The 22,538-nt window shown below is 47.6% G+C and overlaps 1 protein-coding gene across 5 annotated transcripts in view; it reads left to right on the plus strand.

The window, feature by feature from the left end:
* Positions 1-22,538, plus strand: part of NAV2 (neuron navigator 2) — a 695,198-nt gene that overhangs the window by 471,604 nt on the left and 201,056 nt on the right. For all 5 annotated transcript variants that reach the window (XR_013958993.1, XM_080640408.1, XM_080640409.1 and 2 more), the window contains 2 exons: positions 6,442-6,514; positions 15,368-15,626. Coding sequence is in view for 4 of the 5 variants with exons in the window: in XM_080640408.1 (XP_080496534.1) it covers positions 6,442-6,514; positions 15,368-15,626 (332 nt within the window). In the remaining variant the exon portion in view is untranslated. The remainder of the gene's footprint in view (positions 1-6,441; positions 6,515-15,367; positions 15,627-22,538) is intronic.

A 22,538-nucleotide genomic window follows, 5' to 3' on the forward strand; every position in this document is an offset into this window, starting at 1 on the left:
TTGTTTACAGTGCACCCTGCCCAGGAGGCTGGCTGCTCCATGAGAGAAGGACCTCACTGTTTTCTCACTACTGTTTCCCCTCCTCCTAGAGCTGCCTTGGTGTGAATGAATCAGTATCTTTTCAAGAGAGGGGTTGATGAGGGGCAGGCATGAAATCAGGTGATGGAGAGCCCCAGCATCCTGGACAGCAGGGCTTGAGAAGAAAGCCAGAAGCAGGAAAGGAAGGCAGCCCAGAGGAGCTGGTCTAATTCTCTGTTTTCCCAGGGTTCAGCCCCAGACACAGCTTTGGGCATGTTGTGGCCTTAGAACTATTCCTCAGAGACATTCTCGTCAAAAATGACAACACAGTACAAAAACTGCTGGTGATTGGATCTTTCTTAGCATCACACTTATATCCTCACATTTAGTGGCAACCACTACTCTATGCATTGGTTGTTATAATGCCCATTTTACAGATTAGCCCACTTGCAGAAGATCATAATTTAGTAAATGGCAGGATTAGGATTTGAGTCCAGGTTTGTCTGACCCAAAGCTTGTGTTATGTTCGCACACAAAGGCATCCATTCAGCCTCTCTGACAATGACGATCCTCAGTGGAGTTTCCTCCTCTTAATGACTGCCATCTCTAAAAGGGGATACTCTGCAGAGCTCAACTGTGAGGGTGTATTATGGGAGCTTCCAGAATAAGGACTGACGTTTGCACCTTTAGTTATAACTCCCTTCCCAGGTTTCTCTCTTTGCTTCAAGGGAAAAGTTGAGAAGCCATTAAACAATAAGAACATGAACTATCCTAGGCAGTTGGAAAGATAGTCACTGGAAGAACTTGAGATTCTTGTTATCAATCTTTTTTCTCCTCTAGAGAGAATTTTTTCTGTATCCATATGGACTTACCCATTTGCTGTAACAGCAGAGAGACTCCTACAATGTTTTTTTAAAGGAATTCTTGACAACATTGTTGGAAAGCTGAAGTTATAAGTATTATAAAATGTAAGGTGGATAATATTGCCAAATTTAAGCAGGACCCAACAATGGGACTCAAGCCCCATCCAGCCCGAGTCCCATGTTCTTAACCTTTCTGCTTCAAAGCCACCAAGAGAGCTAGAGCTGATTTGCTGGGAGCTTTGATGCTTCAATGGCCCAAGCTGGGAGAGAAGGTATAGAACCCTCCTCGTACTGCTGAACAATGTTGGCTTTAAACATCAGCCAAGCAAGTGGCAGCCTATGGGGCTTACAAGAGGAGATGCTATTGAATATTCCCCCCACCTAGAGAATTTGAAACGGCACTATACATTGCCTTTATTCTGGGGTCCCCTTCTAAGATCACAACTATAGTGTCCAGACTCCACCAGCTCTATCCTGTGGGGTCCTGCAGCTCCAGGACCACACTGTGGTCCATGAGCCATGTGATCCTATGATGATGCTGGGCCCCAACCCTGACATAGGTGAACACACAAAAAATGAAGCTGAGCAAATTATGCATCAGGTGGTGGCCCCTAGGAATGCAGAGGAAAGAGATAGACAACAGGTAAGACAGGCATTTAGGAAGGTATTTCCCCAAAGTGCATTTTGCTTTTTGCTTTGGTTTCATGATTGGATTTATTTTCTATATTTACTTTTGGAAAGCACAGAGGAAGGAGTGTCAGAAGGATTAGATATGAAACAGACCTTCCTGGTTAGTACATGTGACCACAGATGCTGACATTCCCTTTCCATTCCTCCTTGTCTCTATTCCCAGCCTGGATGTCTCTGGACACTGCTTGAGCCATCCCTGGCATCCCTGCTGTTGCCATGGTGATGGGGCAGTGACAAGGCTTCCCTAAGAACTGGAAGGATCCCTGCCTTCTCTCCTTCACCAAGTTAGCTCCTGGGTGCAGCCCCATGTGGCTGGCCCTCTGCTCACGCTCAGTGTCCTCTCTATTGCTCTTCCTTGCCCACTGGCCTTCAGCCACTTCGACTTTCTTTTGGTTCCCAAAAGTGGTACATTGCCTGATGCCTGGAAGCTTTCAAACATTAGGTTTCCTATGGTGGGTACGACTTTTTCTGGGTACCCAGTGAACTCCTATGTCTCAGCTCAAATTCTCCTCTGACAACAAATATTCTTGAGCACCTACAACCTGCCCCATGCCATTTGAGGTGCTTGGGACTCTATCATTGAACAGAATAGACAAAAAGCCCTGTTTCTGTGGACTCACTTGCTATCTCTTCCTTAAGAAGTTCTTCCTGCCCCCCAGCCCCCAGGCAAGTCTTCCAATATATGACAGATGTTACCTGTGCACTATTTATTAAATGCCAGTTCTCCTACATTAGGCCATAAGGTGTACAAAGTGGGGATTATGTCTATTTTATTCACCACTATATACCCAGTACCAGCACATTGTCTGACTCCCAGTAGGTGCTCGGTATATATGGGCGAAGAAATGAATAAACGAATGGATGAGTGATGATATTTTGTTGTTGTTGTTGGCACGTAGCAAAATCAGGTGTGAGGGTCACATACATCTGAAAGGAAGTTTCTGTTGATCTATGAGGCTCATGAAGAAGCTACACTGTGCTTTCAGCCCCAGAACCTACAAGTTTCTCACTCATCCTTGTCGGGTCCGGATCTCCCATTGCCTAAGCTTTAGGCATTTCATGATTTTTAAAAATGGTTGTGACCATGCCTGACTTCAGTCAGCAGCTGTTTGCCTGCCCTCCCAGTTTCACCCTCCCGGGATGGAGATCTCCAAGGAAGCCCTGGTGACATGAGGCACTCTTAACTCATAAAAACTAGCACCCCATTTACTCAGTGTGCCTGGAGCCCTATCTTCCCCTGGGCTGTGGTGGTGCCCATGGTCTTCATTTGCATCCATCATTTTCATGTGCTTTGCACTCAGCTACGCTGGTATTCAGAGAAAAATGCTGCCATGACAACTGCCACAACAGATGGTATTTGATCAGTCTCTAAGTTACCAAGGAGCTATACAGCCACGCTTCTGAAGCTTGCATATTTTACGCTATCGTGAGACCCAGTCCAGTCTAATCATGATTGAAATGTTAAGTTTTCCATTTGCCTCTCATTCTTCCTTCTCTTTCCAGTTATTTGGCATTTGTTTTGGTTTTCCTTGCTCTCTGGCTATCTTGGGTGGAGATCTACATCTGGATGTGGGAGACAAAGGCTACAACATACATAGTTCATGCCCTGCCAAGTCTAAAGTTCAGAGACTGCTGAGAAACTATTCAACTTCAGGATGGAGATTCTGGCTGAGACAGGGAGAAAGGCTTCATTGCAGCCTTTTTCTCATGGGCCACACGGGGTGGAGGCCACATATGGCACCAAACAAAGGGAAGCCCTTGGAAGTGCATCTTGGTCTAAACCTCCTCATTCATCCAGCATCTTTCTGCTCCCAGGGTCTCTGAGCCACATCGTGGTCCCACCTTCAGGCTTCCAGCCTCCGCCCCAACTAATGCTGTAAACCCCAGGATCTCTATCCCAGAGCTATGGCAACAAGTACAACAGCCTCCTCAGCCTGCCCCCTCAGCATCACTGGAATGTCAAACTTAGCACACATTTCTTCAGCTAATTTTGGAAAGTAGTTTATATTGGCCGCTATGTGTTAATGAACAGCCTTGGCTGTATTTACATACTTGCTGGTTAAGAGCCTTTTCCTTTGCTCTGCCTCCCAACTTGAACGGGATCCTCATCTCGCACTGCATGTCTGGATCACACATGAGCCTCGTTAAAGACGAGTCTGCGGACGCCCTCGTGCTGTGTGAGAGCCAGGCTCCTGCCACCAGGCCGGTCCCCTTTTGGGGTTTGGTGGCAGTTTGCAGTCTCGTGGCATATGAAGATGGGTTGTTTACCTGGACAGTATTTGGAAGAAAACCGTAAGGTGAAATTTAATCACAAGAGAGCCTGGATCAAAGAAGCTTTCTCCCCTTCTGATCTCATTCCAAGTGCAGCCGGGAGGTTGGAATCCAGGACTGACCCTGCTCTGCTGCCCGGCTCCGCTCTCTTCCCGGGGTGCAGATGAAAAGCGTGTGGGTCTCTGCCGCCTTGTCAGAAGTGATTGCTAACCTCAATGAAATGTTATTAAAGAGTAGATTTGAGACTCAGGAATGTTTTTTGAGCTCCTCTGTGAGCAGAGAATTCATAATGGAGGGGAGGAATTTTTAGGGCATTAGATGGACTTATGAATCATCTTTTAAATGATGACCCAAGTTCTAATTTTTTGGTTTTAACATTTTCAGGGGGTGCAATCTGGCCATTGCATATTGCTCCCTGCTTCACCTCTTAAGAGAAAGCACCCTCAGTGCCCTTAGCCTCCTCTCTTCACCTAATGAGGGAAGCTCCTAATGCTTCCCTTGTGGCTATGCTCTGATTCTCCCTGGAATGGATGGATGTAGAGGTGTGTGGAATGTCTCTGTGGACTCTAAAGAGAAGCATTATATAAATGTGGGCTGCTGGACAGGGAGGAGGACTCTGACCGCCACTGTCAGGAGAGTCAAGCACAGTGCCTGGCTCAGAGCAGACATCCCAACAATATGTTGACTGGATGAGTGACTGAAAGGATCATGTCACTCAGGTTTATCAGTCATGGCTCTATTGACATTGGATTGGATAGTCCTTTGTTGTGGGGCTGTCCTGTGCAGTGTAGTGTGTTCAGGACTAGATACTAGGAGGCCCCTTACCCCCATTGTGACAACCCAAAATGTTGCCAAACAGTGTCACATGTCCCCTGAGGGACAAAATTCTTAGACATTGTCACGTGTCCCCTGAGGGACAAAATTCTTAGACATTGTCACATGTGCCCTAAGGAACCAAATCCTTGCTCCTTCTCTCCATTTCTCCCCCGCCCAGTGGAGAACTACCCATCTAAATTATGGAATGCATTAAAAGAATAACAGGGCTTTAAAAAATCAACAGGAAGAAAAAATATTCTAGGTAACCTATCTATAATTATTCATTCCTTTAATAGATTTTAACATTAAAAGAAAGCCCAGTAGATGGCTGAATTGAAGCATACTATGGCTAGCCTTGCAAGAAGAAATTACTACTTACTTTAAATGATAGTGTATGCATTAAATACTCTGTGAATGGGACAAGTAAATGCTCTTATGCTTCTTGGAAGGAAATTTCTATAGAATTACGTGTGGTAGTAGAGCAATGCTTCTCTTGAATATGTTGGTGGGTCTCTTTTAATTTGGTGTCATGCCTCAGACTCAGGGTTGATGGATTCTTCTGAAATGGGTGCAGTTTTATTCAGGTGTCTCAAGGGTTAATTTAAAGCATTGGAAGATGTGAAGACAGAGGGTAGAGAAGGAGGATGCTGACATCAGGGGGAGGGTGGACATGACCTTCAGGAAGACTGCTGGAAGCCGGGAACAGACTCTACTCCAATTAGAGCCCTTAACATGCAGACGCGTCACCCTCAGTGGCTATGAAGGAGGCATCAGGATTGTTGCCTCCTTCATAGCCACTGGGAGAGGGAAGGTAGATGGTTACATGTACACTGTGAGAGACAGCCATTTATTAATGAAAAATTAATTCCATGGGTTAAATACTTGTTTGAGTTCATAAGAATGTGTAGGGTTCTTGGGAGGTCAGGTAGGCTGTGGGTAGTTGTGGAGGTGAGGGGGATCTCCACTGTGAAATATAAATTGTGTGAAATTCAAAGATCCCTGTGCCAAGTCAAAAGCAATTTCCTTTACTTATGGTCACCATTGACATTAATCAAGCCCGGACATTTTCCTGTAGACCAAGAAATAATTAGCCCTGACAACTGAAGTCAAATCAGACCTTTGGAGATGACCTAATGGATCTTTTGTGAGGGCTGGACATTGGCTTGCCCTTGGCCATGGCATTAGCCCTGGGCAAAGGTGGCTGTGGGGTGGGCCCTTCATGCCACAGAAAACACAAAGGTCAGAGGGGTTCAGCAAGGTCGCTGCCCTCTCTGGTCATCTGCAATGCCTGCCATCCTGAGAATTTTGTGAGTAAACACTACCCCAGATTCCAGCTGAAACTCCCATTCACTGCGCATTGGACTGCTGGCCGCCTTGGTGGCTACAAATTTCTCCCAGCTGCTGGCAGACGGGTGGGTCTGCTAACCTCGTCCCCACCTCCATTTTTCGGGCAGCTGCTCAAGTTTTCAGGATTGCACTGGTGACAGTGATCAACAGAAGAGCTCCTATTCCACCCTGGTTATTTTTGGCAGCCGTGAGCAATCCAAGACCTCGACTTTTGGCTCTGGGTGGTTGGGATATTAGGTAACCTTTTCCTGTGCAAGTACAGACAAAGGAGAGTCCTGACCTGCATCCATTCATGTCCTCCTGTTTTTCCTTGTCGAGAACTTCAGCAGTGCCCGTTGAAACCCTCGCTCCGACATAGCACTTCATTGCTACTTAGAGATGGCTCTGGAGAAGGCTGAGCATTGATTGAGTGTCTATTGTGTTTTTTTCCTCCTAGATTGAAAACATAGATGCCTGCTTGAATTTCCTGGCAGCTAAGGGGATAAACATTCAGGGGCTGTCTGCAGAAGGTGAGTCAGCGCTGGTCACGAGGCTGCCTTTTCCCCATTAGGAATACCCACCTGTTTCTTATTGACAACATGAATGCGCTAAAGACAAGAGACGCTGGTGGGCTCTTCTGGTTTTGTTTTCCTTCTGGTTTGGAGGCATCTCAGTGCATGTCTAGGCTTGAGCGTGCCAGCTTTTTGAAAACCTAAAGAATCCCTCCAAGAATGCAAATTCGACCACGCTGGCCATGTCTGCAAGGCACGGCGGGGAGTAGTGAAGACAGCTGCTTCTCGGGGAAGGGCTCAACCAGTGCTGATGGTAGTCACCTGACGAGCAGGTCAGTTAATTATCAAGCCGGGCCTTATCTGTGGGAGAGAGAACACTTAACCACAGAACATATTTAAACTGCACAGTTCCCAGGGAGAAAGGCCTAATCCTTATCTCTTACTTGGATGAGAAGAAGCAGTACTTTTCCCAGGTTAAAAAAATAAATAAAAGCGTTTGATGTATTAATGAGACGCTACGTTTTGACATCCTGATTAGTTTTTAATTAACTCCAATTTGGTGGCTAATTAGCACATTCGTGTTTGCTGGTGGTCTGCTATTGGTCTGGAGGTGGCTGGTCTGAATTCTCAGCCTCCTCGGGCAACATCTTGCTCTGGAAACGTTCGCTCTCTCTCCTATTTGTAAACACAAGCAGCTGCCAGCTCCAAAGCTGCCATAGGCCCCGGCCTCCTCCCAAACTCATTAGGCTGCACCTGCCTCCACTTTTCCCAGAACAGGTAAAGTACTTTGGGCTTCGGATGACACCACTTTTCCCTCGCAAGGTTGGCATCCACTCCAGTGGTCAGGGTGGGGAGGGGGGAGCAGTGAGGAAGGAAGCAGTCCAATGGAGCAGGTAAGTTTGCAAGCTCATGCATTCCGTTTGGGACCTGTTTCTTGCCTCTGCTCTGCTCTGCTCTGCAGTGAAAGCTTGCTTTTCCTGGCTGTGTTTCTGAGCTGCAGTCTCCCCCAGTGATGGGGAGGGGGTGGCCACCACTGATGCCTTGTGAGTGTTTCGTGTCTCTGATTGGGGCTGTTGGAATACCCCCATGGGAACTCAAGTGTGCCTCGCCTGTCCCCGGTCAGGCATGGTCGCACTGCCGCCAGAGGCCTCTGAAGCAGCAGTAGGGTTTGAGCCCTATTCCCAACTCAGAGAGGAAGGTGGTCGGTGGGTTCCCCTGCCCCTGGGATGTGAGCCTTCCTCCCCCGGGTTGAGATCCAGGTGGAATGACATGTGGTGTGCACATGGCTGGGGCATGGCGTGATTGATTGGTGGTGTTTCCATGGTTAGGTAGGGAGATGCAAATTCCCATTCTGAGGAACCTGTTCCCTCCTGGTGGAGAGTCCTTGTGCTGGCCAGTAGGTGGCAGGCACATGCTCCTCCCAGTTTCTGGCAGTGTTTGGACCACAGGCCTGAGCCCCTCCAGCAGAGCATCAGGGACTTTACCGAGTCTTGCTCAGCAGAAAGGGCTCTTTGGGATGTGAACCCCTGGCCATTCTGCCATCTCTCTACCCATTGCCCTGCCTTCTGCCTCATTCATCTACACACATACACACACACACACACACACACACACACACACACACCTACCTGCCTGCCACCTGCCTCATCCTCTCTATATCTTAAATGATAGAGAATCTACTCAATAAGTATTTGTTGAATGAATAATACCAACTGCGCCTTTAAGGCTCTTATGTGCATTGGCTCCAGCTCTCACAATGGAAGTTGGAATTTATAATAGGCTGGGTGTACAGATGAGGATACTTTGTCTTAAAGAGATTATGAGTGGCATCCCCAAGCTCTGAAGCTAGTGAGTGTCAGAATCAGAACCCAGGTCTGTGCGATTTCAGAGCTCATGTTCAGGGTGTCTGTTGGGACAGCAGATGGATAAAATCTATGCCATGCACAGGTGCAAGAAAGCAGAAAAGGTTGAGAACTCTGTTTGCTGGACCATGGAGGCATGTCATGCAGAGACACTCTGCCCTCCGCCCCTCGCCGATGTTGGAATGTAGCCCTGTGAGTCTGGGCATAGAGAGGCATACTTGTAACCAATGTGTTGAGGTATCCGTTATTGGGTTTATGGTATTTCAGTAACTGCCCCAACTGTTCTGTGTTGTTCCCCATCTTTCCTGCCAAGTTGAGACTCATGTAATGATATTTTGGCTGAATTTATAACCCTTCAGTCACGCTCATTATTAGAACAGTTCTATGTCAATACTTATGACTCAGTCCTGTTCATTTTTAAACTTCAACCTCAAAGCTCTTCCCCCACCAGTGCAGGTGCCTTTGGAGGTTGAAGGGGGTGGAGCATGATAATGTGACTTCCTTTTCCTTCCCTGGTTCCCAGGCCTGGGCCTCCAGGACTGGGAGAGCACAGAGAAGCAGAATTGGGCTGGTGGTGAAGGTGCAGTCCCCTCCTGGGTAATTGCTACTGTCCCCACTGGGAGTCTCTGCATGCCCTGCTGACCAGACACTCCTTCCATGCTGCTCCCAGGGCCCTGTGGTGTTTGTGAGATTTGACCAGCTCTTGCAGCTCATTTCCAGCTGGTAGCATTCAGGTCCCACCCCCCTGATTTAGGCCGCCTTTGTCTCCACACTACACTGGTCCTGGTAAGGCTCTAGACCAGTGGTTCTCAACCTTTCTAATGCCACGACCCTTTAATACAGTTCCTCATGTTGTGGTGACCCCCAACCATAAAATTGTTTTCGTTGCTACTTCATAACTGTAATTTTGCTACTGTTATGAATCGTAATGTAAATATCTGTGTTTTCCGATGGTCTTAGACTCTATAGCAGTGGTTCTCAACCTGTGGGTCCCGACCCACAGGTTGAGAACCGCTAGCAGGGTCGCCTAAGACCATCGGAAAACACAGATATTTACATTACGATTCATAACAGTAGCAAAATTACAGTTATGAAGTAGCAACGAAAACAATTTTATGGTTGGGGGTCACCACAACAGGAGGAACTGTATTAAAGGGTCGCGGCATTAGAAAGGTTGAGAACCACTGCTCGAGACCTGGACTCATGATCCTTCCATTCTCCACCATAGAACCAGCAGGAATGTGTGGGCTCAGTCTCCCACTTGCAGTGGGTAGCACAGGCCTCCTGTCATCTGGAAACCCCCCACCATATGATCTCTCTCTTCAGCTTCCCCTCACTCAGGTGGCCAAGGGGCAGATCTGCCAAGTCTCCACTAAGCAGGTGTCCAACTGGGGACTGGAAAGCCAGAACTCCCACTTGGAGTGATTCTTTTAGAGCCTCCTTGCCTTTGCACGGAGTACAGGGACCCCACCTTCTTGCTCCTTGGTAAAGGAGGAAATATCCTGTCTCTGTGACCATCTCCCATTGCCACCTTCCTATACCCTCAATGACATTCTCCCATCTAGATCTACTTATATTGATTTGGCAGCGGGGGTGGGGGGGAGGTAAAGGTTCATGACGATGGTATTTGGTGGTAAGACTGATCCTGAACTTATATAGTCTTAAGGGATAATGACTGGGCCCAACCTTTGTCAAGTCCTTGAACTTATAAGCAAGGGTACTTAGAGCCTTTTATTCACAATTTTAGGGTTACAGGAATCTCATTTGACATACTGTTAAATCGTAGGAATAGAAACCATTGATTGAGAACTCACCTTGTGTTAGTCACTGAGATTAAGTGCCACAACATTTTATCTTATTTAGTGTCCCCAGCAACCGTATGAGGTCAGTATTCACATTATCCCATTCATACAGATGAGTAAGCGAGACCCAAAAAGGTTAAGTTCCAGTGGGGAAAGGGAGGCCCCAAGGTCAGCTGTGGACAAGCCTCTCAGTCTGCTGATTTGAAGGCCTCCTGTTTTCCTACTGCTCACTGTTGCCCACACTTCTCACCACCTGCTTGACTACTAGAAAGCATTATAGTGTTTAAAGAAATAATGTCGTTTTAATGCTTTTTATTTTCCTTTTGAAGACGATTGAGTGCCTTAAGGCTCCTCCTGATGAAAAATAACATCAGCAGTTGGAAAGCCCCGTAGGTCCATCTCCACCCCTTCCCAGTGACTAAAGCTGGTTTTGGATCCGGGAGAGTGTATGCACCTGTCCTCTAAGCGTTTCAGCAGCTCAGGTCCTGCCCTGACCTGCCTCTTAGGGAGCCACAGAGAGCCTTTGTTCCAGGGCACAGGCAGCAGATGCCTGCAGGCAGAGGCTACAGGCCCCAGTGAGCCAGGTGGAGATGCTGTTGGTGTAAGACACAGCCCCTGGACGAGACCTCCTTGCCCCCTCAGTGCTCCCAAAGGTTGGACCCATCTTGGAGACTTGCCAGAGTCCTGTGAGCTTGGGCCTCACCCTGCCCTGGGTGCTTTTCAAGATCCCTTCAACCCCTCCCCAACCCACACACCATCTGTCAGGGCCATCTGTAAACCTGTCCCTGTGAGGAAGTAAGGCCTTTATCCCTGGGAGTTTGAGAACACCTGGCACTGAGCCCATCTTCCTGTACTGGAGAAGCAGAAGTCCGGAGCTATGGCTTATCCTATCTCGTTCACCAAATGTTTGCTGGGCACATGCTATATGCCAGGCACAGCACTAGGCACTGGAGTGCACAGAGAGTCCAGCCGGTCATACAAAACTAGCCGTCATTCCAATTAATAAGAGAGCTGTGCTAATGGTATGTACAGAGTCCAATGGCGCCCAAAGAAAGGCAGTGATCAGCTCTGCCTGGGGCAGTCAAGGGGGCTTCAGAGAGGCAGTGATGTTTCCCCTGGGTTTTACAGCATGCATAGGCATTCAGCAGACCAAAGGAAGGTGCAGAGCATGAGATGGAGCATAGGTAATATAATGGGGACAAATCTTACAGATTGGAGAAACAGAGGCAGGAAGACCCTTCCAGATGCCTCTGAGAAGGAGTGTATGCTTTTAAAGTGAAATCGGTTGCTGACTTGATGAGCTCAGACCTGGGTTTTCTGCTCTGATGTCCACAGACATGGATGCTGAGCTTCTTTCATCCTGAGCCAGAAAGCAGGAGGTCTTTCTGGACCTTTCGCATAAAAGCAACAAGTGGATCGTTTCTGTTTCCTCCTACCCACATCACCTGAGTTGGGCAGTGCATGTGGGACTGCTTCTGCCCCTCACCAGAAGGGACCCTGTGGGCTCTGCTCCCACCCCCTTGAGCCACTCCCCTATGGTTGGAGTCATTGACGGCATGGCAGGCAGTACACAGCAGGGCTGCAAGAGTCAGGTGGAAAGTTACACGGTGAATGTAGGTTGCGGAGAGGGCCCAGCTGGAGGAATAATGCCACACAACCCACGGTCCCCAATCAGCTAGGCGAGCCTTACACCACCCACCGTGGCTTAAGGCAATTGAATAGGGATCCTGCAACTCTGCGGTCAGAGGCAACCCTCCCTTTGGCTCCGAGTCCCTTCCTCCCTACAAAGCAGGTTTCTTTGTGTTAGATTATTCCAGTGCTTGTGCCTTTGTAAACCAGGCCTGTGGTTTCTCTTAAATAATGTTAAAAGAAAATAGCTCTCCTTTTTATTCTACCCTTTCTGCCACATTCCCTATAGCATCTATGCAGATTAGTCCCAGCTAATGGGAACAAAGAGATCAGTCGGAACCCAGAGTCAAGGCAATCCAGGTTCTAATGGAAACTGGAATACAGCTGGGGACTTTGTTCCTCAGTTTACATGGAGCGGCCACCGGAGGAGAAAGGAGAGCAGGATTCCTGTCTTGGTTTAGACGCAAGCTATCCAGTGTCTTCTTGGATAAGTCAACTCTCTCTAGGTCTATATTATTTTCTTTCTCTAGACAGCGAGTGTGAGGATAGTTGGTCAGATGCAAAGCAGTACTCTTTCCAAAGCCTTGGGAAATGTCATGAGGGAAACATTTTTGTGGGCTGGCAGAGTGACATTTTGTTTTTAGGCTGCCAGTGGAGCCAGTGTACCAGGCCCCGGGAAACACAGACAGATGACATTGAGAACTCTGGAAGGAGCACCGTTCTAGCTATTTTGGATACTGTCTGTTCGTGACCACCCGTAGCATAAACTGGGTGGCTTTCAACCCCAATCAGATCCTTCACCACTCTTTGAGTTTCGTGTTCTGAAAAGAAAATTAAACAGTCCAAATGCCCGTCAGCTGGAGAATGGATAAACACTGTGGTACATCAGTATAATGGGATAGTTGTCAGCAATATAAAGAAACCAGTGATACATGCTCTAACATGGATGAACCTTAACTACATTATGCTAAGTGAAAGTTGTAAAGGACTACATCGCTCATGATTCCATTTATATGAAATGTCCAGAAAAGGCAAATCTGTCAAAACAGAAAGCAGATGAGAGGTTGCCTGGGGACAGTGTAAGAGTTCGATGTGTATGAGCATGAGGACGCTTTTCAGGGTAATGGAATAGTTTAAAACTAGGATGTTGCTAAATTTACTAAAAAATCATTGTCTATTTAATTTTATGGATGCGAATTATACCTCAATGAAAAGACTGTTTAAAAAAAAAAAGCAGAAAGAAGCTCCCCATTGAGTTTTCTCTAACATGAGATTATTCATGGCTGGATCCTTCTTGACCCCTGTGAGTGGCACAGGGGGATGGACAGCAGCCGCGGCTTCCTTCAGGGAAAAGCCCTGTGCTGAGCTTTGAGGACGCCGCAGGTAGAGGGACTCTGTTTTCTGAGCCAAAGAGGGAAGGATGAGCCAGACAGTGTCCTGGGTGCTGTGCCCTCATTTCCTTATTTATTCTTCACTTACTTCTAACAACCTGCTGGGAGAGATGCAGCACGCATCCGCCAATTTTAACGATGAAACGGGGGCTCAGAGTTGGATCTTGTGAATAGTCAGTCTATAAATGAGGGACTGTGGGGATTTAAACCCAGGTCTTTCTGGCTCCCCAAAAAAGTGTCTTTATGGGCCATTGTGCTCTTTGACAAGTAAAAAGTTGTTTTAGGGAATAATGCAACAAACCATTAGGAAGAGTAAGTGCCTTAAGGACCACAGCAGGCGGAGAATGTGATAAAGCTGGCCCCTGGCCCACCATGGGCAGGGCTGGTAGGTTATGAGGATGCTGATGTGGACACGCCAACCTTTTGTAGCGAACAACCTCTGAGCCCTGGATATGCTGACTTGCAAGTTCCTCCCTTCTTTGTTTTGCTTGTAGGGTTTAAAAAAATGTATTATGGAATGTTTGACACATTCCATAACAAAAGAATACTTACAGAAGAAGAATAAAGAATACTTATATGACCACCAGCTAGCTGACTAAAACATTATCTGGCGTGCCTTTCAATTCACCACACATGATGAGCATACAAGCAAGCCAAGTTCCACAGTGTTAGGAGACCACGCTTCAAGCCAGAAAAACCTAGATTCAAATCCCAGCTCCAGCAGTCATTACCTCGGGAGATCATAAAACCTTCCTGAGCTGTGTCCCTTAAGTAAGAGAGGGATGATAATACTCACTTCCCAGGTTGTATGGGTTGAATGAGATGGTTCCCAGAAAGCTTAACCCAAGACATGCTAATTAGTAGTAGCTCTTGTTGTTAGAAATAAGTTTTGGCCCTCTAGCCAGTATGGCTCAGTGGGATGGGAGGCCTCACACCTTCTGCTCTTCAACTGGTCCTTGGAGGAAACTCTCGTTTCTTTATCAGCAGCCTCTTCCCCAACTGGGAGGGTGGGTGTTCCCTACACTGTGAGGCTTCCCTTTCTCCAACCCCACTCCCTCAGCTTAGGGTCGAAGCAAAGCAGAAGGAGCCCCCAAAGTTCTTCCTTCTCCCTCTGTGTCCATTTAGACCAGGCGTCCTCAAACTACGGCCCGCGGGCCACATGTGGCCCACCAAGGACATTTATCCAGCCCGCCAGGTGCCACTGCCTGTCCTGCTTAGCAGCTGACTCGTCCCGGGCCCACAGTGTGCATAGGAATTTGTTCATAGTTGTGGTTTTTTTTTTTAAACTATAGTCCGGCCCTCCAATGGTCTGAGGGACAGTGAACTGGCCCCCTGTTTAAAAAGTTTGAGGACCCCTGGTTTAGACCCTGGCTATTGCATCTGGTGTTAAAAGCCCTGCACACAAGAAGAGATTGCCCTGGGAGCAACACCCTCACATCCACAGCCTCTGCCTGTGAATAAGTATTTCATTCCTTCTCTGCACCTCTGTATTCATGTCGTGAGTCAAATGCATTTTAACATCTGAAAAACTCTATCTGGAATAAAAATTGTCTTATCTCCACTGCGCTCTAATTTCTTTTAATAGAGGAGAGTTTTTGCATGAGTTCTTCATAGAAATAAGTCCTGTAGCCTACCCCCCACACCCATCCCAAATTGAAGTTGTTTATTCAGTGGACAAGAGAGACCCAGAGCCACATGTTGGAGGGCAGGGTGACCAGGGAGAGCAGTGTGAGAACTTGGGAGTGAGGCAGCAGCCACTTGGCACACTCAGGTGGCTGGAAGCGCAGAACTCGGACTTGGCAGTGCCCTGCAAAGACCAGTGAGTTTCCCCGCTGCCGGAGGGCTTCTGTGTCCCCGATCATTGCCCAGCCCCCTGGAACAAGCACAGTCTTGCTGGGGACGCTTACCTTTTTGGCTCCGCCCTTACTGAGAGTTTACACCTGGCACTTGCAGGCATCCAGTTGCAACTTGCCTCATGTATCCACTCTAATCCCAGCGGGAAAATAAGCTAATTTCTTTGTGGTTTAGGCCTGGTTTTAATTGACTGTAATACCAATGACACAAGTGTTCAGGAAATCTGTCGTATCCTAGACCCAGAGGAATGCCGCTCAGGTGAGGGCTGAGGCAGCCCACTGGACCAGAGCAAGAAAGGACTCCTCCTCTAACCGCTCTCTCTGTCGTCCGCAGAAATCAGGAATGGAAACCTCAAGGCCATCCTAGGCCTCTTCTTCAGCCTCTCCCGGTACAAGCAGCAGCAGCAGCAGCCCCAGAAGCAGCACCTCTCCTCGCCACTGCCGCCGGCTGTGTCCCAGGCGGCCGGGGCCCCCTTCCAGTGCCAGGCTGGCACTCCTCAGCAACAGGTGCCAGCCACTCCCCAAGCCCCGTGCCAGCCTCACCAGCCAGCATCACATCAGCAGTCAAAAGCACAAGCCGAAATGCAGTCCAGGTGGGGGCTCCTTGCCAACTGATAATTCTGTTTTTCCAGGGCTCCTCCTTCCCACCGACCAAATTCTAGCCTGTGCTGCACGTGGTATTTATGCGAGCTTCTTCACGCTGAGAACTACTGATAGTTAGTGAGGAGTTAGCACGACCTTGAGACGGAGGCGGCCTCCTGGGCCTGGCAGTGACGTGTTCTGTTTTAAAGTCAGAATCGCCAGCAGCCAAAGCTAAGTAGCTGCTCTTGCCTTAACTCTGGCCTATGACACGCTCGCTTGTCTGCAGTCAACAGCCCCTAAAATAGACTTAAAACTTTTCTTGCGTGTTTGCCTACACGCTAGGTGTTCCGTGTTTTATGTGTAAGTAATTTTCCCCTGTTGAAGGCCATAGTTCTCCATCAGATAGCTCTGCTTTGCCAGGAGAGACATGTCAGGAACGAAGAAGAAAGATGGCAAGGGGTCCTTAGCAACAGCCCTTTCCTGGGGGTCAGCATCCTGCTGGGAGCAGTGCCCCTGGAATGTACTGGGTTTTGTTGGCCCTAGTGTGGTGGTAGTCATGTCGGCTGTGGCCCTTTGCTCTGCAGGACTAGGGCCCGGATTTTGGGGACTCACCATAGAGTGAAGTACAAGCTGAGGGTCAGGGGAGTGTCCGTATAGGGTGTTACAGTGGGAAAAGTTCATTCCTAAACAGTTCTGCAAATCACCTTGTGGAGCATTTGTTTGAATGGCAGGAAAAAAAAAAAAGAGGAGATTATGAGTTAGAAAGTTTTAACTCATAGTAAAGTTAGAGAAAAGTCCTCTAATGATTGTTGTTTTTAAGGTATAAACCTTTATCAAACCTCAGTGTCACCAATCAACTTGATTACTTGATCTCATTTAATTTGTGCTAAAGGGCACAGGACTTTGCTTCCAGGCCCCAGTACCAGCATTCATAAGCACAGGGCTTTGCGCACACCTTCACACCCTCAGCTGCCCATTGAGGTTCGGCAGAGCACAGAGCGGTTCACTCACAGCAGGTACCTCACAGGTGGTTTCATGTTCCCACGAGAAGTGCTGGTTCCCAACTGTGCTGTTAAAACCAGCAGTGCTGGATGTGACGGAAATCAGACCCCCTCGCGAATTATCTAATTGTATCCAATTCACGTTATGGAGATTTGTGAGCTAGCGGAGATGCCTGGACTCCCAAGGAGGACTAGCCAGCCAGGCAGCTAGCCTCTGCACCCTGCCCCGAAGGGCCATTCTCAAATCAGAGATTCCCAGCTGAGCTGGATGACTGAGTGAGCAGGACTGATTCTGCAGTGTGCTTATTACTCAGGTGATGACTTGCTGGGGGAAGGGTCCTATCGGGGAAGAAACTGGGAAATAATCTTTGTTAAGTTGTTGTAACTGTTATTGAAGTTCTCAGATCCTTGAATCTGGAACATGCATTTATTTAGTTAGTATTTGAATGACTTCTGTGTGCCAGCTGTTCCAGGCACTTGGGAAGTCAAGGGTGTGTGAGATAGCCAGGGTGCCTGCTCTCTACATTCTATGGGAGGAAGCAGGCAAATAAATGGGGGAAGAAAAATATCATATGGTGGCGTTACAATAAGATGATTGGATTCAGAGGGACTGGGTCGGTAACTTTGGTTAGGTTGATAGGAGGGTCTCTCTGAGGACATGACACCGAAGTTGAAATATGACTGGCAAGGAGTGAGCCACGCAGAGCTCGGGTGTGGAATAGATCAGGCAGAGGGAGCAGCTGGCGCAAAGGCCCTGCGATAGGAGAAGCTTGGCAAGTGGAGGAGCAGAAAGGAGGCTGGAGTGGCTGGAGTGCAGTGGGTGCTGGGAGGTGGGAAGTTAAAGGTGGCCTGTAAGCAAAGGCCTGCCACTGTTCATGTGGAGGACGTGCGAGTGGTGGCCCCTGGAGTTGAGCAGAGCTATGGCCCTGAGGACGGGTCACAGAGTGCTGGCTAAGCTGGGCAAGAAGTTTATACTTCATTCTAAAGGTGGCAGGAAGCCACGGGAGAGTCTTGAGCAGGAGAGAGACTTGACTTGATTCACAGTGTTTAAAAAAGCCACCTTTGCTTTTCCTTGGAGGGTGAGGCTGCAGGGGGAAGAAGTCGGGGAGGCCACCCGCCATGGGGAGTAAGAATAGGAGGAAGGACCCTGGTTAAGTGGTTTCTGTGGTCTCTGGATGGTAGTGGCTGGGGTCAAGGTGGTGGGACACATAAAGAGATGGATCAATTCGTCATATATTAGAGGCTGAGCCAATGGGACTACAGATAGAGTGACTATCTGGAGCGAGGGAGGGAAGACTCACAGATAAAGCCTAGATTTCTGGCTTGAACATCGAGGGAAATTGTGGTACTGACTGAGATGAGGAAGCTGGAGAGGGGGACACGTGTGCTCTGTGAATCTTCAGAAGAGGGCATAGAAAACATTCCTCAAACGTGGCCACAGAACTCTTATTTCATAATGCATCTTACAGCCTAGGGTTCCAAGGCACACGGATGGAGAAACACTGGGCTTGTGTCACCTGGCCAGCCTGAGGCAGCCATTTCCATGGTAGGCGTTGGTTTTCTTAAAAGAACCAGATGTTCCAGTTAGGTCACCCACCTCCCAGTAAGAAAAAACATCCTACTATTAATAAATGCTTTACCTAAAGACGAGCCAAACTCACTGAAGCCAGGTTTTCATATCCATTTATCGCAGAGGGTTCCTGCCATCGTGGTGGTGACAGGGGCTGGTCTTGGAGTTGCAGTCCTTCCTCACTCATCCTTTGTCCTGTCCCGATTGGGTTACTTCTGCATATGACTGGTTTCATCCTTATATACTGATACTTCCTCTAATCTTTTCCAGTCCTAGGGACATGGCAGCCCATGCGAGCCCTCTGGCTATAAGTGTAAAAAATAGTAAAATTGCTTCATTGGCTCAGTTCCATTGTCTTACTCTCCCCAAATTCTGCCTGTAGTAACCAAAATCCCAGGGGTAATGGCTTGAGTCCCTGATCATCAATGTCAGATACGAACCCCCAATGCCAGGTTTCTTTTGGTCCCATGTTCAACTTTTGCCACATATGACCACACCTACATACTGTACCTCTTTGGCTAAGAAATACTAAAACTAGGCAACTTTTCTATGATGTTTGTGAAGAGGAGTTGTTGAAGCTGGCCAAGGACGTATGTGACGTTAGCAAGAAGGAATCAGAGCAAGGTTTCCAATGATGGCCACATGGAGACAATTTTGCCTCTCTACTGCAGCTCTTCTCATTAATCTATGTGGTGGCTGAGGACTCAATTCACATTCTACCTCTCAAAGCTCCTCTATAGTCTAGAGGCCAGGAGAGGAGCCTAGTACCCAGGGCTTGCTTCTTTCTCCATCTGTGTCTACCTTGCATAGCATCACTATTCAGCTGTTTAGGAAAATCCAGAAAATTCATTTCCTTCTTTCCTTCTTTCCTTCCTTTCCTCCTTCCTTCTTTCCTTCCTTCCTTCCTTCCTTTATTTTTGTCTATTTTCTTCTGTCTCTTCCTTCATTTCAGAAGGGAGTCTAGAAAGTATTCCTCAAACTGGGCCACAGAATTCTCCTTAATGGATAGAGCCAACATTATATTTCTAGTGAAACCAACATTGTATTTCTCACCTCAGATCTTTTTAGGAACATGGATTCAAGAAAGGTAGGTATTTCCATCTTTCATAAGGCAGTACATATGTGTAACTTTTCCTTTTACTAATCCCAACCAAGATTCTTCAGATGTACAAATGTATGGCCCATAGCCCAAAACTTAGCACACTCATAATATTTTAAATGATCATTTTTATACCAATGATAGCAAAAGTTTTCAAGATTGCCAAAACTTGCAAACATCTATACCTTTTTTGGGGGTCGGGACATTCATCATGAAAGCCCCCAGAAAAGCCTGTGAAATAGAAGCATCTAACCACTTTAGAAAGGTGTAATGTTTGTTTTTGTTTTTTTTACCTGTCAGAGACCCCTTGCTTTAGCATTTCATTGTGAGAAAAGTGCCTTATCGTGACTGGTAGCAGAAAAAAGATATTTGGTGTTTAAAAGAGAAAAGAAGAAGAAAGAAAGCCTCAAAAGTTTTTTGGTAATTTTGATAGCAGTTTCTTCATATTGGAAATTCATCAAGTCAGGAAAGTTAGACCTAGAAAGAAAGTTGCATATTGTGGGGAAGGTGGGCAGTGGAAAAACCAGGCACATTGCATTATCATAAGACTGCCGTCATTTATTTGTGTGTCTAATGTATCTTCTCTCCCTTCACTCAGCTCTTCCACTTTTTTCTTTTCCCATCATGCAGTGCATCATCCAAGGATTCATCTCAAAGCAAAATCATCCGCTTCACTCTGGGTCAGAAAAAGATCTCTAGGTTAGACTTCTTCTGTGTCCTGCAAAGCATGGTTTCAATCCAACCCACTGTTTCCTGTGTTCTTGCTATGTTTCCCATTGGCCCCTCTGCCCACTTCATGTTTGCAGTTCAAGAAAACCAAACATGCTTTGGCTAATGTTGGGAGAGTTCTGAGAGTGGGTGTGGGATTGTTGGGGTATGTGTGTATGTGTGTGAAGGGGTGGGGTGGGGAAGGACAGAGTATAAGTGAGGTTGAGTGTGTGTAATGTTTCTGCATTTCATTGGTTTGGGCTCTGATTGCTTGATCATCACGATCCATTCTGATTTAGGGAGAGGCGAGTGTCTAGGTGATTTTTGCAGTGGTTTTATGATGAGTTTGTCTCCCCGCTCTGTCCTGACCCTGATCCCACCTGACCTGCATCTCATTTATGTGTGTTGTGCTTTTTGTTGTTGTTAAAACTACTAATGTAGAATTGGTTTTCTCTTGAGTTACAAAGACCTGAAGCATGACTCCCAATTGGTCAGAAGAGACAAAGCAATGAGGCAGCTGTATCTCATTTTTGTTTCTGGATGCCCTGTGTACCATGGAGATAGCACCTTGTTCTCCTGAAATAACAAGCAGGCTTGCTCATTAGCTAGTTCTCTGGACTCAGTGTTTGGTGTCCTATCATTGCATCCTTAAATCTGGATGCAGGGAAGGGCCTCTGGAGGGAACTGGTACAGGAGGGAAGGATTTCCACGTAGTTCTGCCTTTGACACTGTTACTGTCTCTCGGCACTCCTGGTGAGCCCCAAGTACTTGGGCTCATTCTACCTGCAGAAGGCAGAGAAGCATGTTGGCTTGAGTGCACCTTTTCATTTCAACTGAGAGAAAGCTCATGCTTACCACTGACTGTGGTACCTAGGCAGATAGTTTACTCTCCACGATCCGTGTTTCCTTACTGGTGATGTGGGAATAGTCCCGCCTCACGGTGCGCTGTAGCTTACACAGAGTCATTTCTAACCTTTAACACTTGGATGCAGTCAGTGCACTATAGCTAGCAGATATGTTGATGTTGGTGTTTGGGGTCGACCTGGGGTAGGTAAGGCAACCAGGCCACTTCCAGCAAGTCCCACGGAGCTGATCTCTACACGTCCGTCTTATGGAGAGGAATCTGGGCTGCTAGAAGTTTGGCCTGGCTGCTGAAAAGCAGATGCCATAGAGATGAGAGATTTAGCATTTAATCATCTTGTCTAGCAAAAAGCATCTCTGATTATGACCCCCGGCTCCCCCACGGCCCCGAGCATGTGCACACAAGCTGCCATCCTTCCTGGGAGGGCCATCTTCTGCTCCCGGCCTTTGAAGTGGTTTTGGGGGGAAGAACAGCTTTCTTCCCATCAGCACGTACAGCGCGTGGAGCCAGGATGAACTCGCAGGTTACGTGCCAGGAACCCTAGCTTTACCGCCCTGCCTGCTGGGCTCTGCACATGTTGCAGAAATTGACCACGGCTCCAATAGCAGCAGGGTTTTTCTTCTGCCTCTTTGTTCTACCACTTCCCTTACACTTAATATTTTTTCTAAAAAAGCCACATGTGTATGTTTGAAAGAACCCATCTGTGTCCTCTGTCACTTTGTACCTGTGTTTGGACATGGAATGATCATAAGGTTTGGAGTTGCTCATCCCAAGGAGCCGCTGGAACCTTCTGGCACTATAACCGATGCGGGGCGTAGCAAATGACACAGGGTTGGCTGGCCATGCTCCTCTCCCTTTGCTTCGCTTCAGCGAGGCGGGCACCCTGGCAGCATCTGCTGGGGTTCCTGCAGCTGTTCCACAGGAGCGAGACCCAGCTCTTCAGCACAGAGGGAATCTAATGTGCAGACAGCAGCTGCTTCCAGGCTGGGGCTTGATAGGAGTTCTCCTGGTGCATAAGGATGCTCACAGTAATGAACTTCAAAATGCTAGCCAGAGGCTCGGGCTCTTGTCACTGTGAACTGGAAGACAGTCAGCGATTCCACTCAAGCTCTGCTCTCAGCCTCCATAATTAATGCCTTGTTGCTGGGGGGCAGGACAAAGTCCAAGGTTCCTACTGACATACTCTGGCCCCACCTGCTTCTCCAGGCTTACTTCCTCCCACTCTGTTCCCTAAGCCCCAGCACACAGCCGACCTTTCTTTCCTCTCATTTTTACAGGCATCCCTCTGCATAGCACCTCTGCCTCTCACCATGACTCCCTACCTTCTTGCTGTCTAATCATTCCAGGTGCCACATCTTCTCTCGGGTTGCTTTTGTTTGGAACCTTTCCTGGCCATCCACCAACCTCCCAGGTTATCGTTTTCCTTTGAAGTTGCTTCTGAACTTTGCATATTCTTTTATCAATATGCGTGTAATTTAGATGTCAGCTGCGGCCAATCAACTCCTTAAGATCTGGATAAGATGGAGCTAGAACCCTGACTTAGTCTGTTGGGCTACTATAACAAAATACCACAGGCTGAGTAGCTTATAAACAACAGAAATGTATTGCTCACAGTACTGGCGGCTGGATGTCCAAGATCAGGGCACCAGCAAGGTGGGTGCTGGTGAAAGCCCTCTCCCGGGT

Source organism: Plecotus auritus, assembly GCF_963455305.1.
Source record: "Plecotus auritus genome assembly, chromosome: 9".
Classification (NCBI taxonomy): Eukaryota; Metazoa; Chordata; class Mammalia; order Chiroptera; family Vespertilionidae; genus Plecotus; species Plecotus auritus.